Raw genomic sequence first — 17,366 nt, 5'->3', positions numbered from 1 at the left:
ACACTCCAACAGACCAAACAGAAAGTTCTTTCTTCTTTTTGAAATCTTTTTGAGCTCTGACTATCAAAAATAAATATTTGATTTGTTTTATCTTACCTGCCGAGTGACAGTTGCATGAAGGGATCCTAGAAAATCCACAGAGCTTTTTGGTAAATATTGCGGCAGACGTTGGTATAAATGAACACATAGCAGCATCAATGATATTGGATTAGGATCAGTTATATCTATAGCCTGGAGATCAAGATAATGGATTAGGATCAGTTATATCAATGACCTGGGGATCAAGATATTGGATTAAGATCAGTTATATCTATAGCCTAGATCAAGATATTGGATTAGGATCAGTTATATCTATAGCCTGGGGATCAGTTATATCAATGACCTGGGGATCACGATATTGGATTAGGATCAGTTATATCTATGACCTGGGGATTAAAATATTGAATTAGGATCAGTTATATCTATGACCTGCGGATTAAAATATCAGATTAGGATCAGTTATATCTATGACTTGGAGATCAAGATATCGGATTAGGATCAATTATATCTTTAGCTAAAATTGGAAAAAAACAAGTTGTGGAAGACATGAATTAATGGACACAAAGATGCATTAATGATATTAGATTAGGATCATAGCCTGGGGATTAATATTTTAAAATGTAAAAAACAATGTTATATAACAAGTATTTCCTTGGGGTTAAATTTGTAAATACATACATCATACGTCAACATACAAGTTGTCTATTATTGAAAAATAATGATTATTGCCAAACAAATCTCAAGGCAAACATTAAATAGTTGCCCCAATAACTATAACCTTTCTGCAAAGTAGTTAAGTTGAGTTCAACAATTTTAAGTAGAGTAACTAGACATGAAACTCGTCACTTTGACGAGTTAGTTATCCGCACAACGACAAACGCCACGTGCACGTCATACGTTGGAATATTGCACACAGATAAAGATTATGGCATTATGACAAGAACTGAAGAATATGATATGCTGTTAGTGCTGAATTCTGTCAATTTGTGTCATATAGTATATACATGCAAAGAGTATAATCTGTATACAGTGTAGAATAGGTGAAATTACGGGACCCGCCATTTATTCCAATTTTTAACATGGCGACGGTATCAAAATGAAACACTTAAATAGCAATTTCTGGAGGAAATTATCTCAGGAACAACATATTAACGTGTAGAAGAAATTTGAATACGTAAAATATAGATGCGCACCCTTTTAAATGTGATGAACTATTACGCAAAATATGAAAATACGACTTTTTTTATTCAACTGGCCATATGATGACGTCACAACATCCGATTGGCAAAATGTTTACATGAATTCGTATCTACAATCCAATAGCTTCCAGAAAACGTTTTAATCGTGATTATCACATTTTATTCTTACGAGCTATTACAGATTAAAATTTACTGTAAAGATGAAATTAATGACCCACGTAATTAAAATTTTTAGGCATGATGACGTCATAAAAATTAAAATATTTTTATCTCATGCTAAAGAAAGTTGATTGACCTACACAATATATAAATTTAGGAGAAAAAGGAATACAGATAAGCGTGATGCGCTCCATTGAATGTGATGAGCAATAACGAAAGAGACAAAAATCCTATATTTTACATTCGTGTGGCCATACGATGACGTCACAATGTTTTTTTAGCCTTATCGATGCATGATCCGATATCTACAACTCATCAACTTCTAGATTTTGTAATAAAAATAAACGGTTCACGGTTTACTTTAGAAACTATGACTGTTTAAAAAAAGACATAATTTTGACGATTTTTTAAGCTTTTTCATAAAAAACGCGCACGAATTGTCTAATTCAACGTGTTCGTATGGCGTTATTTAAACTGGAAAAGGTCTAAATTGTTTTCAAAATTACTAGGAAAGACTTGAAAAATATAATTCAAGAGAAAAAAATATGTTTTTAACGCTACGTGCGCACCGCGTGCGTAAAAAATTGCGCGCCCGTGGGAATTTTTGACATGCTCAAAATGACAAGAAACGCATAAAAAGTTGATTAGAAATTAATTTTGCGCATTTTGAAATTTTAAATGCGCGTGCGCGCGTAACTTCTTGTGAAACATGCCATTTTTAATCCGTAGAAAGTTTGCCCCTGATATGACTTAAATTTTGTCAAAGTGTCAATACTAAATGACTTTTGGTTTTTAATCTATAATCAATCATTGAAATTCATATAATTGCGCGTAAGTCACGTTGCGCAACTATGACGTCATTCAAAAATAGGAGGTGCACAACTTCACGTAAATGCCCATATGTTGTCAAAGTTATGAAATGTTATGTTTACACATTTTAGAGAAACGCGACTCACAAAAAGGAAGGAAGGATCCAAGAATAATACAGAAAAAAACTATTGATCCCATACAATAACAAGGAGTTATCCGCTTGGTATACCAAGCGGATAACTAATAAGCCAGAGGTAGTTAAGCATGTCACTAAATTATCTTTTAACACTGCCAAGGGTTTTACAGCTCTTCTTCACATTATTTTCTAACTAAGTCATTAACCAAAGTGTTCAAGTAAAAATAGTTCATGTTTATTGCAACGAGAATGTAGTCATACCTGTATATCATAGTCAAGACCAATGCTCTTAAAGGCGTTGACAACTTTAAGTGCGTTGTGTAAGCACTGCTCAGCTGTAGCAGGGTGTGTGTACATATCACGTAGGTGTGTCGTTACCTTAAAGATGAAATGCAATTTAAATCTGAGCCGTTGAAAATAATAACAATTAAAAGGAATGAAATATATTTCCTTATGATTTCAACTTGTAAAAACACTTTTCAAGAAGTAAAATAGAAACTTTTTACTATTTTGTTTCTTCTAAGTGTTTTTTGGTTAATGAAAGCTCAATAAGACCTGGCATATGAATAATATGTACATTTAAGTTTAATTAAGTTTGAAAAAAAAAGAAAATAGTTTTCAAATCATACCAGAAATGGGACGTGAGCTGCGAGTAGTGCAGCCAATACCAAGCCATCCAAAAGGTCATAGTCAAAGTTCACTACCCATCTGGATGGTGGAACACCTCCTAAAATTAAATAAAAACACAGTAAAAATATTTTGTAAGAATCTTTATAAAAGAATATGGAATGTCAGGTGCAAGAAATTGGCACCGTTTTAAGGTGTTTATTCTGCAATACTGTCCTCATCTGGGGATTTAGAGTTTCTTATTTCTTATTATTATTTTTAGAGGTAAATTCTGTTTTCTATTTTTCTATTTAGGTTGCAAAAGTTGTTTTTGTTTCTCAATTCTCATTCAATATTGATTGTAAGTACTCAAATTAGAAAGAACACAGCCTTATTTCAAACAAACAAAACCATACCTTCACATCAAAACAAGAGTGTTATTGTTATTATACTTCAAATCACCAAAATACGCAATCATTTTTATGTTATACTAAAAATAACAAATATATTTGTCTATCTCATCGGTTTCTTTCTAATTAAGTTATAGGTCATTTTAAATTTAATTAGAAGAATTACTTTTGAAAAGTAAAATCATGATTTATCTGCCCACACTTTAATCATTTCAGTATAATGAAAATGTCTAAATGTTAACATTAATGTTGATTTATGATGACATATTTTGATACATAAATAAAATCACAAAATAATCATGCAATAAAGACAGAACAGGTTACTCTAGAGCATGGTTGACACAGCTTTATATTTAACTCGAATGCTGTTAGCTTAGTGTAGGCTGTTTTTGTTTACCTTTAGGGATACCAGGCTGTAACTAAACTATATATTATTTATTATCTAGAATGAATGAGGTGTTTTGAAGGAAGCAGTTATGTCTGATGGATGGTGTTTTTTCATTTCTTAAGGATCAGATTTCTTCAGTATCCAAACAGTTTTGGGATTATTTACTGACCTCAGAATGCAATTCCAAGCAATATTTCAAACTTTAACATTAGTTTTCAAAAGAACACATTCAAAACACAACATGTACATATAATGTGCAAAAGCAATGAAGTGAACACAAACATTAATGTGGTCATGAGGGATAAAATAAACTTTTCATGCTCAATGTTCAACTGACCATGAATAATGTTCATCTGAGCATGCATAATGTTCAACTGATCATGTATAATGTTCATCTGACCATGAATAATGTCCATCTGAGTATGCATAATGTTCAACTGATCATGCAGTGTTCAGCTGACCATGAAAATGTTCATCTGAGCATGCATAATGTTCAACTGATCATGTATAATGTTCAACTGACCATGAATAATGTTCATCTGAGCATGCATAATGTTCAGCTGAGCATGCATAATGTTTAACTGAGCATGCATGTTCAACTGATCATGTATAATGTTCAACTGATCATGTATAATGTTCAATTGATTATGCATAATGTTCAACTGATCATGCATAATGTTCAACTGAGCATGCATAATGTTCAACTGATCATGTATAATGTTCAACTGATCATGTATAATGTTCAACTGAGCATGCATAATGTTCAACTGAGCATGCATATTGTTCAACTGAGCATGCATAATGTTCAACTGATCATGCTTAATGTTCAACTGATCATGCATAATGTTCAACTGATCATGCATAATGTTCAACTGATCATGTATAATGTTCAACTGAGCATGCATAATGTTCAACTGATCATGCATAATGTTCAACTGATCATGTATAATGTTCAACTGATCATGCATAATGTTCAACTGAGCATGCTTTAATGTTCAACTGATCATGCATAATGTTCAACTGATCATGCATAATGTTCAACTGATCATGTATAATGTTCAACTGAGCATGCATAATGTTCAACTGATCATGCATAATGTTCAACTGATCATGCATAATGTTCAACTGATCATGTATAATGTTCAACTGAGCATGCATAATGTTCAACTGATCATGCATAATGTTCAACTGATCATGTATAATGTTCAACTGAGCATGCATAATGTTCAACTGATCATGCTTTAATGTTCAACTGATCATGTATATTAATGTTCAACTGATCATGTATAATGTTCAACTGAGCATGCATAATGTTCAACTGATCATGCTTTAATGTTCAACTGATCATGTATATTAATGTTCAACTGATCATGCATAATGTTCAACTGATCATGCTTTAATGTTCAACTGATCATGTATATTAATGTTCAACTGATCATGTATAATGTTCAATTAATCGTGCTTAATGTTCAACTGATCATGCATAATGTTCAACTGAGCATGCATAATGTTCAACTGATCATGCTTAATGTTCAACTGATCATGCATAATGTTCAACTGATCATGTATAATGTTCAACTGAGCATGCATAATGTTCAACTGATCATGCTTTAATGTTCAACTGATCATGTATATTAATGTTCAACTGATCATGTATAATGTTCAATTAATCATGCTTAATGTTCAACTGATCGTGCTTAATTTTACCTGTTGGACGATGAAACACAAGGTACTGTGCTTCTATTGAAGAGAAGAGTAACATAGTAATAGTACAAAAAAAAAAGATAAAGCGCAACCACTCTATTATAAAATTATTAGGTCAAGATTCAGATCAATATCTGGAAAGTTTTGTACTTTTCATAAAGAAATATCTAGGTTTTCCCAGTTTATTTTTTGTACTAATATACGGTGTTAAAACAAGCTTAATTTAAAAACATTTACTAATACTAGTACAGTACATTTATCGCAGCCAGGCATAAGATCAAAGGACTGTTACAAGTTCCTATCTTGGCAAGGGGAGCTCAGTGTCCCTTTTCCTTGCCTTGGTTAACATAATCTATTATTTCAACAGTATTCTATTTACCTTTATTGCATTCGACCCATATAGAATGCCGTTGCTGTTCATAATAATGGTTCAGCCAGGCCAGTAGAATTCTTTCCCCAACTCCATAAATATTACTTGATTGAGGATCGGCATTGATAGAGGGCAGTGTTTGACCTCCTGGGGTAGCATGTGTCTTTACGCTCCTGGGTGTAACTCTGGACAAAACAAGAACCTAAAAGGAACAAAATTTAGTAACATAGGCAAATAAATTTCTGAAAAAAATTTAAATCTTGAATCTTCTATCTATCTTTTAATATTATTACCCATACAAAATTATTATAAAAATAAGAAATTACTAATACTAACCTATACAAAAGAATATATAAAGTTTTTTCACAATAACATTTTTACAATATAAAACATTTCTTAAATTTAAAGAATATATAATTATAATCACAACTAGATTGAATGAATTAAAGATAATCATTGAAACAATTAAATGTATAGATGTAAACACATACTAAAAGATGGAATAAATATAATATGAAAAACAAAGCAAAAATGTATCAGCCTGCAGATTATAAAGAATAAAGGAAAAGTAATATAGTCAAGAGTCATTTGATAAAAGATAAAAGAGAAGTAATGCTAATCTAGAGAAAAATATGCATAAATAGACGTAATATTAATAATATAGAGAAGAATATGGAGTAAAATAAGAAAATGACTTTGATGACTAAGAATTAATAAACAATTTTAAAAGCTCCAAAAAAAAACCACTATACTAGTATAGCGATATAAGCTTATAACGGAAGGAAACTTATTTTTACTGGCTAAACTAGTCTGTTCACAAAAGTTATTTCATTTCATCTTTTATTTCGGAAAAAAGAATACAAAGTACAAAATTCTCCATAGATCAAGAACAGTAGTAGTAATAGTTTGCTAACTATTTCATTACAGGCACTTAATCACTTGAGTATAGTTAAAAAGAAATGAACACAATATTTCACCTATACATTGTAATCACCATTGGTTGCAAACAAGTGTGCTTTAATAATAAAATGGAATAAAGAGACATTTATAGAAAAGATGATGTGAAAACAAATGATATACGTTAAGTGCAGTGAGTGAACGAAATTGATAAAAACACATTATTAAATGAAAGGTATGAAAGAAATCTCTCAAAGAACTTTTATTATCTTATCCTACTTTCCTAGATTAGTTATATTTTAAAGCTCTGTCTATCTACACTATCAAACAATTTTGACAAATAAAGTGTGATGTGCCCAAATATGGCAGTGATTACCTAAATATGACATCATCATGTCTATATATGGGCACATCACATGTTTTTGTCACATAAAGTTTGATAGTGTAGACAGAGCTTTAGATAAAAACTAGAAGAAACTAAAAACTAGTCTAAAATTATAATAAAAATAATAATAATAGTTACTTTGATTGACTGAAGCAGTAGATCTGTCCAGGCTCTCTTGGATACAGATTCAAAGAGGCCCTCATCCAGGGTGGTATCCACTTTGAGTGCCTGGAGAGGTGATACCTGGGACTTGCCTTTAACCTTCTCCTGCAGCTTCTGTTGTATCATCATGTATCTCTGATAATCGTCTGGCTCAAATAAGTACTCGGGTTTGATGCTAGCTATAGATGCACCTTGACTCCTGTCATATAAAAGCATATAAATCATTAAATGTTAATGTTAATGTTGTTCGAATTATAAAGCGCTTTTACAATCAAAACATTGTCCCAGAGAGAAAAAACAGAAAGAATTTACAAAGAAAAAAGATGGGGTTTTAAGAGTGTTTTGAAAACTATGATAGTGGATGCATCAGGAAGATTGTATAAAAATAAAATAAGTCTAAATGTTTGCAGACAAAGTACAATCTTTCTATGCATTTCTGAGAATGCAACATTTTGAAATTGGAAAGGTTATGACAACACCACGACAGCTTTTGTATCATAGTCTTTGGTAACATGCATGTATCAAAGACCATTAGTCAGGTTCAATACATGCAACCAATGATAGTAAATTGGAAATGTTACATAGGCTATGACAACACCACGACAGCTTTTGTATCATAGTCTTTGGTAACATGCATGTATCAAAGACCATTAGTCAGGTTCAATACATGCAACCAATGATAGTAAATTGGAAATGTTACATAGGCTATGACAACACCACGACAGCTTTTGTATCATAGTCTTTGGTACCATGCATGTATCAAAGACCATTAGTCAGGTTCAATACATGCAATTAATGATAGTAAATGGCAATAAATAACATTGTAATTGATTGGAAGCATACCCACCTTAAGAATGTCAGCAATGTTGAGTACATCCAATGTAGTTGCAGTGCCCTCTCAGTCGGGTCACTGGGAAGGGCGTGGTCAATTGGGATACCTGGAATAGATCTACCACTTAAATGAGCAATCATGTCGAAGATGGTTTTGGCAAACTTTTTCTTCTGGTTGTTGGTGGCTGGATTTCCTTGGACTGCTTTATCGCGAACAGCATCGTTGACTGGGTTCTTAGACATGCCACTATGAAAGAAATATGAAATCGAAAGCATGTTACACACATTGATTGTCAAAAAAATATGTCTCACTCACTAAAACTGACTACTGTTAGTATTACATTCCACTCTCCCAATAGAGGACACCTTTGTGCTGGCCAAATATGTCTGGTTTTCCGAAAAGTCTGGTATTCAGAATGTGCTTTTAATGGTAAAAAGAAATTTAGGACCGTTTGGTCTTCAAGAAAAGTATATTGGGAGAGTTTCCAGTTTTCAGAGAGTCCGGTATTGGGAGAGTTGACTGTAGTGGTAGTCATTCAAAATTGTATAAGTACCTTCTCAAAGTGTCAGGGACCGAGGCTGGACAAGGTCCTCCAGTCCATCCATGCAGCGTGATCCACCTCTGGATAGCCATCAGCACCTCATGATGAAACACCCCTTCCTCCGAGTCTTCATCAGGGAAAGCTGCTGAGCCTAGCGAGCGTGACACTAGGCCTAGCCTGCTCTCAGGTTCATAACTGGAGCTACCATTTGTTGCATGGTTTACAGCGCCATCGCGTGGAGTACTACGATACGTTGACTCTGCGGTAATAAGAATATAGTGGTAAGTAATGTCATGTCAAGAAAATATAGGCAAAAAGCACTAATATATAATTTGATGTATCAGTGTCTGCCTTCGAAAGCTTATTGCTAAGTCCTTCTAAACATTTGTATTCTTGCTTGCTAAAAACAGATCTATTTTAAATTTTTTACAAATTTTGTGACAATTTTCTTGAATTTGTGAAGAATCTCAACTCACTAGAATCAAGAAGAACATTTACTTGATGCAATACAAAGAAAGAATATTCTGTAGAATGTTTTATTTTAACTATGTAAACAATGAATAAAAAATAAATAAGATAAAAGAGGAACTTTGAAATACTAGATTTAAATTTAAACTATATTACCTGTAACACTAGCAGTTGATTCATCATAAGTTGACGATGTAGCACCAAATCTAGAACTCGTACTTGAACTGTTACGTGTTGATGGCCTGGAAGGCGTTTCCACAGGTAGGATCACAGCTTCTCCTACATTCACACTCTCCTTTGAAGATGAACGTCTGCCTTTCAGCGACCGACCCTGCTCTGTTACTATCTGGTAGTCGGTTCGATGCTTAGCGATGAAGTGGTAGGCAGTAAGCAAACAATTGTCAGCAGTGGCGGTAACCATAATTGAAAAACTTAAAAATAATTTATATCAAAAGAAAATTATAATATGAAATCAAAAGGCAAGAAAGTTTCATTTGATGAGCAAAAGTGGTCACATTAAATAGTGAGATACAAACATTTGAGGTACAAGTTTGTTTCACCTAATGTATACAGACAGTTCTATATAATGTTTATACATGCATACATTAAACACACATACATTAAACACACACACAGTATAGCGTATACCATTTTAAAAGATTGTACTAAAACTTTAATTATTTAAACATTTTATCAAACCAGTTACCTATTACCAATCTCATCAATAAATTTGATTGGCTGAGAGAATGAGACAGGTTTTGGGGAGCTGAATGTGACTCTACACTTTAAAACAAACGGTTCCTCTTGTCCGTCATCACCAGAGCACGGCTGGATGGTCTGACCATCTGGAAAAGTGACCGATAAAATGGAAGAAGTACTACCATCTTCAAGTTCAATGTCAGGGAGTTCCACATCAATTACACATTTTCTATAAATGGTAAAAATTAAATCCAACATAACTCCTATAATTATATCACAGTCAGTCATGCATGAACAATGTTTCTCTTTACTTAAAATAGAAAGGGGAACATTTAGGACTTAAGCTCTGTCTACACTATCAAACTTTTTGTGACAAAAAAGTGTGATGTGCCCATACTGTATATGGACATGATGATATCATATCACTACCATATTTAAGCATGTCACTACTATATTTGGGCAAAAAAATAGTTTGATAGCTTTACAGGATTTGAACCGAATCATTCAAGATTAAAAACAATTATTGAAAAATAAAAAACTCACTTTGTAAAGCCTGCAGCTTGTATAGTGAAATCTGCAGACACTTCAGTTGACAAAGGAACTGGTGTAAGAACGAGAGCGATAGGGTCAAATGTCAATCTGGGTGACTTCAGCGTGCCATGTATATTGAGCTGTTGGTAAGCGTGTGTCTTGTTACCATTCAGGATGATAGGAATGTCAGCTTTGTATTCACCTGGTTTCTCTAAAGAGTTAAAAGTTTAGAAAGAATAAGAATTCAACCAATATAATCTTACTAATCTCTCTCGGCTTTTTTCAGAGACTAGGGGTCGCGTGGTCTTCAAACTTGGTGGGTGGGTGGGTGCAGCTCGGTATAAGAAGGAATGAGTTTGTTGTGAGGTTGTCAAGGTTAAATGTCATGGTAAGCCCCTTAATTAAATCCTGAGGATACAGGTAGGCCTACCCTACGATTAACTATGTACAATTTTGAAAAAAGAAGTGAAATTTACCTGGACAGAACATGACTCCAAGCGGGTATGTCTCTCCAGAAGAAAGAGTATCTTCAACACCAGCACCACCTTTCCTGTGAGTAAAGAATGGCGCACCAGAAGGCATCAGGAACCGGAAGACACCATCTTCAGTGGCTTTCCCACATCTATCCAGATCCAGACTCCAAGTGATGTCTTTATCGCTGTTATTCACAAGAAGTGTTCCTCTTGTTTCACCAAGAAGACTTCCATTGTCTTTGAATCCAGAAGGCAAAGAGAAGTCGATGTGATAGTTTGATAACTGGAGCGGTTGTCGCAGAGCTGTGGCAATGATTTTCCTCTTCGGAGTTGCAATGGTCACAACAATCGGTCTCGGAGTGATGATGTGTTGAATGCTCTTTGATGATGGTGCTGGTGTCGGTGGGAAAGGTGTCGGGTTTGGTGATGGTGGATCTGTCTGGTTTATGGTGACATTGATGTTGAAGTCGTAAGATGCTACTTCTGTCGGACGGAATATTAATTGGCACTTGATTGTTTCTTCTCTTCTAAGAGAAACTTTATAGATCCCTGGACTTAAGATGTCTTCAGTTTCTGAATATAAAATAAAAAAGAAGTAAATACTTAGTAAACAATCTTATTATCACAAAAATAAACATCAATAACCTATATTTTAATGTTTTCCTGTTTTGTTCATTTCTTCTTTGGCCATGTGGTAAGATATTTTTATGTAAATTTTTCAAACAAAATACTAAAAATGAGATTATATAAACCAAATTTGAATGTTTAAAAAAAAAAGCCAAATCATACCTGTCATCACATCAGTGTCAAACTTGAGGGAAAAGTCTCGGTAACGTGAAAGGTCAAAGATCGCCTTGGCTGGTGTTCGCACCTTATTGATAAGCTTAAATGGAAGCACATGCTTAGAACCACAATAAACACCACCAAAGTGGAATGAAGGCTGAAATAAAAAGAGAAGTTATTTAAATAAAAATGAAAATACAAATTAAATAATAGAGCTTTAAAAGAATTGATTATAACGTGGGACTATCCATCCTTCCTACAGTATGGCAATTAGTTGCCTGGTTCATTAAGAGGTCAGAATTTAAAAATACATAACTAGTTAACTGCTTAAAAGTATGCAATGGACCGAAACCTACAGTGACAGTAAAACATATTAAAAGCTCTTACCACATCAATATTAACAGAAGGGGGACAGACTGTTCCTCCCATTCTTAGTTCAATTGTCTTCCATCCTCGAATTGAGACCTCTAGCCTGGTATCAAACTTCATAATAGCACCTGGTGTGAGATATATCTTAAGCTCTGTGTTACCGCCAACAGGTACCACACCCTGAACAGGGGACACCATTAGGCCAGGAACTGGATTTGGGTCTATAATCTTCAAAAAGAAAAATATGTTCATGATATAGCAATTCAGTCATAGCTTCACTGTGGCATGGTGTTTGCTAATGGTGATTAATACTTGTAAACACATTTCTACACTATCAAACTTTATGTGACATAAAAATGTGCCCATATAGAGACATGATGTTATCATATCACTATTAGTAATTACTGTATATTTGGGCATATCACTACCATATTTGGGCACATCAAACTAGTTTGATAGTATAGACAGAGCTTAAGGCTACCTAAGTATTATTTGTGTATAATAATAAAAGAATAAAAGAATTATATAGTGCTCTTTTAAGGCTAGAATTACCTGGAAGTAAGCATGATTTTGGCTGTTATTATGCAATACAGCTGTCTGTGTTGTTGTAAGATGGAGTGGAACTTGTCCAAATAAAATACGTCTCTCCATAAACATCACTTGTGTGGTCCCAAGCTGAAAAAAGGAATATTTATCACCGAATTATTTCAAGGTATAATGCATTCATTATGAATTAAAATACATCACATTTTTTCTGTGTTTTTATGTACATATTTATTATTTTCTTTTTGTAAAATGTAAAAGAACCAAGGCAAAAATGATGAATATTTTAGTTATTGATTGTTTTTGTCAGTTTCGTTTTGATTCGTATAGGTTATTTTTTTTAATTTTTTCTTTTAAATGTGTGTTTGTTTGTAATAATATGAATATGAAATTTTTTTTTAAAGTCAAAACTTACATCAGCGATGCATTTTAGCTTTGACTCCTCACCACCATGAACCTGTAGAATGAACTCTCCTTCCTCTGGTGCATGGTAAGATGGATGAAACACCACTTCACAATCAAGGTCCTTATAAGCATCAACCGTTCCTTAAAATAAATAAATTTAAATTAATAAAAGGTAAGGCTTGATATAAATTAATGGCTACAATAGATTCCCCTCATTTGGGACACCTCTACTAAGAAGACACCACTATTATGGGGAAACTTAGTTTGGTCCTAAAGTGTCCCCTTTAGAGGTTCTATCTCAAAAAGGCTTGATTTAGAACAATAACAATCACTCATTATCTGTAACATGTAGGTGGCACCAAATTGGTAACCTGTAGGGGCCACTCACCAGTAGCAGGACGAATTGAGAATGCAGTTCCTCTTTCTCCAAGCACGGGTTGCCAGGTAAACTCTGCTGGGAAATTTCTTTCATTTTTCAGGTTTATCACACTTCTTAACCCTGTAAGGAAAATAGTCATGATAGTGAAGATGCACATAGGATGTCTTGAAATACATTTTATGAATATATTTTAATTTAACATACTGTAGTGCTCTTTAAGCTCCGTCTACACTATCAACAAAAGTGTGATGTGCCCAAATATGGTAGTGTTGGGCACATCACATTTGTTTGTCACAAAGTTTGATAGTGTAGACAGAGCTTTAGTTAAGGTAATAATAACATAAAATAAGATACTAATAATATACAACTTACCAGCTTCAGCAGGCATTCCTGGAGTTGGTTTGATTTCTAGAAGTTCTGTAGGCAGGGTAAGAGATACTGGTACAACATCTGCCTTCACCACAATGTGATCCTTATGATGTTTATTCACTGAATATTTCACATTTCTACACAAAATAAAAGAGACTTTTAACATTAGTAAAACTAAACAGTAAAAAAGAAATAAAAATGTATAAAGAGAACCAAGGTGGTGCAGACTTTCTCCTGTAAGCAACCAAATACCGCAGCTATTTGGTCGGCAGAACTTGTATGGCAAGATGAGAGTAACAGGGACACATTACTGTCTGAAAAATGAAGAAAGACTTGCCTTTGGAATACACCTTTAGTGTTTGACTCAAAGATAAGTGGAAGTTCTGCTTTACAGTTTGGTGGAACAACTTGAGATAGAGGACTTGTCTGTCGCAGCTCACGGCAATCAATCTGAAGAAAGAATATATCATATCATTGGACTGTTCTATTCTGCACATTCCCTTAAGCTCTGTCTACACTATCAAACTAGTTTGACAAAAAAAGTGTGATTTGCCCAAATACGGTAGTGATATACCCAAATAATTATGGTAGCGATATGACATCTTCACATATGTGGGCACATCACATTTTTTTGTCACATACATGTTGATAGTGTAGACAGAGCCTTGCATAAGAATTATACTAAATGTAAATTAATTCTAAATGTACAGTATATAATCTCTTTTACCTCAACTAGGATGTGAATGTATTGGTCAAGATTGTTGACAATGTTTAAACTTCTTGCACTTGTTGATTTGAGACAAACCCGATGAAAGTCAATCACTGGTGGTCCTAAAATGGTATAAACAAAATGAATGAATCAACAACATGAACTGAGTATATCTTCTTACCGAGTATTGCTATGGAGAGGAAAGAAGGTCTACCCCAGAACTGGCTTGGGTGGTCCTTGTTTAAGTGTTCTTTAATTGGGTGGTCTTAATTGAGGAAGAGGAAACCATACTCTTCATACCCTCAAATAAAGCTCTGTCTACACTATCAAAATAGTTTGACAAAAAAAGTGTGATAGGCCCAAATATGCTAGTGATATGACATCATCATATACGGGCACATCAAATTTTGTTGTCTTTTAAAGTTTGATAGTGTAGACAGAGCTTAAGATCGGTATTAACCTACCAATGATTACTTGATAGAGCTGCTGCGGTGACAGCTGTAGCTTACAGTCAGCCTTCTCTTGAGGCGTCATAGGTACAGCGTTCAAGCCTCCACTACTAGGCCTACCAGTTGATAACATCTCCTTGTTAGTTAACCACTTGGAGCTTAACATACGATTTCCACTATTTGGTGGGGTTGGAGCTGAAAGAGAAAAACGTTTATTAAATGAATACTACTGTAGATTAAACAAACCAGCAGTGGTGTTGGTACTTTATGGGTGAGATCTCTACCTGTATAGACTCTACATATGCCATTATCCTAATATGGACATCCCTCCAAAGGAAAATGGAATAGCCCAGGCACCGTAGCGGCCGTATAAACATCTCTCATGCATATCATCCTCATTATTAATTCGTTTTTCATAGAAAGCGGACATGTGATCTTGAGAGCCGCTACGGAGCCTGGACTATTCCATTTTCCTCTCAAGGGTTGTCCATATTGGGAATAATGGCATATGTAGAGTCTATACAGGTAGAGATCTCACGAAATAGACTGGAAAATATGTATACTGGTGATGGAATACGGCATTATTGACGTCTCTTACTTCTGACAACATTTTTCATGTCTTCAATCTTCAGTTTTGCTGGTTTTAGTCCGGATGCTGGCTTCACTCCAATATCTTTAGCAGTGTTCAATATTTTGAACTTCCTGTTACAATAAAAACAGAGAAAATAGATAGAAAGCCTGTTAAATTACACATACAAGACATATCAACGATTATTATGCTGTTCCTTCGTGAGGTGATTTCCCAAATGATTATACGGAAAAGAGAAATTAGGTAGGCAAGTCTACGATTACCAATAAAACTAAAACAAAGAAAATAGAATTAAAGAATTAGCCATCTATTAACATTAAAACTGCACAATCATATCAACAATTATCTGCCATTGGGTTTGGTTATATCATCATATGATTTTCAAAAACAAGACTTACTTTGAACTTATTTTATCCTTTCTTTTCTCCCTGCATTCTACTAAGTACTTATTGTATTTATTCATGTGTTCTTGTATGTCTTGCATCTCCGTGTCGTCATACGCATAATCAGGATCAACGTAAGTGTGTCTGTCGGACTTTGTAAAGATAGTTCTGAAGAAGAAAACAACAAATTATTTCTAATTCAAAGATATTGGTAACTTTTACTCTCATCATAGTTTTTGTGACCTTTTCAATTTAATAATAATTTTTTCCATACTCACTTATAGTTTTCTCTGCGATAGCTAGGCCTGATACTTCGTGCCCTATCATTAGGAAACGCCACAAGTGCTGAGGAGTCGCGGATGCCTGAGGCAGACTTTGATGTGTGCAGTCCCTTGGTCTTTGGGGCATTCAACATAGCAGCTCTAGGTTTATAGGAAGAGGCTTCGTCTGTCGTAACAGAGACGAACTGGCCAACTTCACCAACCACTAGCGGTGTTATTCCTATTAAAGACAAAGTACATATAGTCTACAGTAACAAAGTTTTATTTTTATTTTCGATATATTATATCTAACCAATGGTATCGAGCACAGTAACCAGACAATATAATATCTCTTACACATATGCAGTCTACAGTTATGTATATGAATACCATATTTTAAATCTTTTTTTTATGGTTTGCAAGAAGAACTCAATTGAAACACATGTTTTTTATGGGACACAATATATATACCTGGATTAAACTTTGGTTTCTTTTCAGTAGTGACAGCATTACTAGTACCATGAAGTGAGACATGTAGGGTGTGGATTGGTTCCCTGTGGACGTCAGTAGGGTGTGAGTGAGGAGCATTATCAGCTACTGCTCCCAATATATCCATTAGCTGCATACTCCTATTATGACATGAACAAGACACATAGTAACTAAACTACAAAGCACTTGAATCTGATTGGCTACTGAATTGGCTTAAACTTTTTTTTTTTTTATTTCATTTCATATGCATCCAACAGCGAGTGACTTGCCAGTTACAGGATGAATAAACTATTTAATATTTTATCGTGATTATAAACTAAGTCTCATTTGAGGCTTGGGGAGTGGAGTTGAAAGAGTCGTGAGTTACAACCCTGGCACTAGATCAGGATTGAACCCTGGACCTTGGGATTGGAAGGCAAGCATGTTAACCATCAAGCTACAGCTCCACTACAACTTAAGATAAGCACCCGTTTAAAGCACTTACCTGAATGTACCAAACTGATTTGGTTTAAACGATATGATAACATCTTGTACAGCTCCGGGCCTAAGCTTGCCAAACTCAGGATAAATTGTGTATTGAGCAATTTTATTAAAGATGAACTCGATTGGTAGTATGGTTGATTCATTACGTAGTTCACACAGAGCATCGACATGTTCCCCGACAGGACAGTTACCCATGTCAAAGTGGGTCATGGGGTTAAGGGTCAATAGGACTGGAAGAGCTGTCCCTGTTAAGGCAATCTCCAATTTTGCTCCTGAAAAATGCAGTAATCATTTCCAAACAATATATAACAATGATGATGAATAGATAGGTCTTTTTTCATTCTGAA

General features: G+C 34.3%; 1 protein-coding gene across 2 annotated transcripts in view; it reads right to left on the bottom strand.

Moving 5' to 3' along the window:
• Window positions 1–17,366, bottom strand: part of LOC144848674 (cilia- and flagella-associated protein 47-like) — a 39,838-nt gene that overhangs the window by 19,749 nt on the left and 2,723 nt on the right. For both annotated transcript variants that reach the window (XM_078705510.1, XM_078705511.1), the window contains exons 7-31: window positions 17,021–17,291; window positions 16,519–16,676; window positions 16,066–16,288; window positions 15,803–15,955; window positions 15,414–15,517; window positions 14,831–15,010; window positions 14,385–14,488; window positions 13,995–14,107; window positions 13,661–13,794; window positions 13,298–13,408; window positions 12,920–13,050; window positions 12,514–12,636; window positions 11,980–12,189; window positions 11,599–11,749; window positions 10,813–11,382; window positions 10,349–10,547; window positions 9,813–10,034; window positions 9,263–9,537; window positions 8,651–8,897; window positions 8,113–8,343; window positions 7,242–7,464; window positions 5,831–6,023; window positions 2,973–3,070; window positions 2,605–2,721; window positions 97–231 (exon numbers count right to left, since the gene is read on the bottom strand). In XM_078705510.1, coding sequence (XP_078561636.1) covers window positions 97–231; window positions 2,605–2,721; window positions 2,973–3,070; window positions 5,831–6,023; window positions 7,242–7,464; window positions 8,113–8,343; window positions 8,651–8,897; window positions 9,263–9,537; window positions 9,813–10,034; window positions 10,349–10,547; window positions 10,813–11,382; window positions 11,599–11,749; window positions 11,980–12,189; window positions 12,514–12,636; window positions 12,920–13,050; window positions 13,298–13,408; window positions 13,661–13,794; window positions 13,995–14,107; window positions 14,385–14,488; window positions 14,831–15,010; window positions 15,414–15,517; window positions 15,803–15,955; window positions 16,066–16,288; window positions 16,519–16,676; window positions 17,021–17,291 — 4,676 coding nt within the window. The remainder of the gene's footprint in view (window positions 1–96; window positions 232–2,604; window positions 2,722–2,972; window positions 3,071–5,830; window positions 6,024–7,241; window positions 7,465–8,112; window positions 8,344–8,650; window positions 8,898–9,262; window positions 9,538–9,812; window positions 10,035–10,348; window positions 10,548–10,812; window positions 11,383–11,598; window positions 11,750–11,979; window positions 12,190–12,513; window positions 12,637–12,919; window positions 13,051–13,297; window positions 13,409–13,660; window positions 13,795–13,994; window positions 14,108–14,384; window positions 14,489–14,830; window positions 15,011–15,413; window positions 15,518–15,802; window positions 15,956–16,065; window positions 16,289–16,518; window positions 16,677–17,020; window positions 17,292–17,366) is intronic.

The sequence above is a fragment of the Antedon bifida genome, chromosome 7 (genome assembly GCF_963402885.1).
Source record: "Antedon bifida chromosome 7, ecAntBifi1.1, whole genome shotgun sequence".
NCBI classification, from domain to species: domain Eukaryota; kingdom Metazoa; phylum Echinodermata; class Crinoidea; order Comatulida; family Antedonidae; genus Antedon; species Antedon bifida.
Note: the sequence above shows the minus strand (reverse complement) of the source record. Positions and strands in the feature narration are given on the sequence as shown.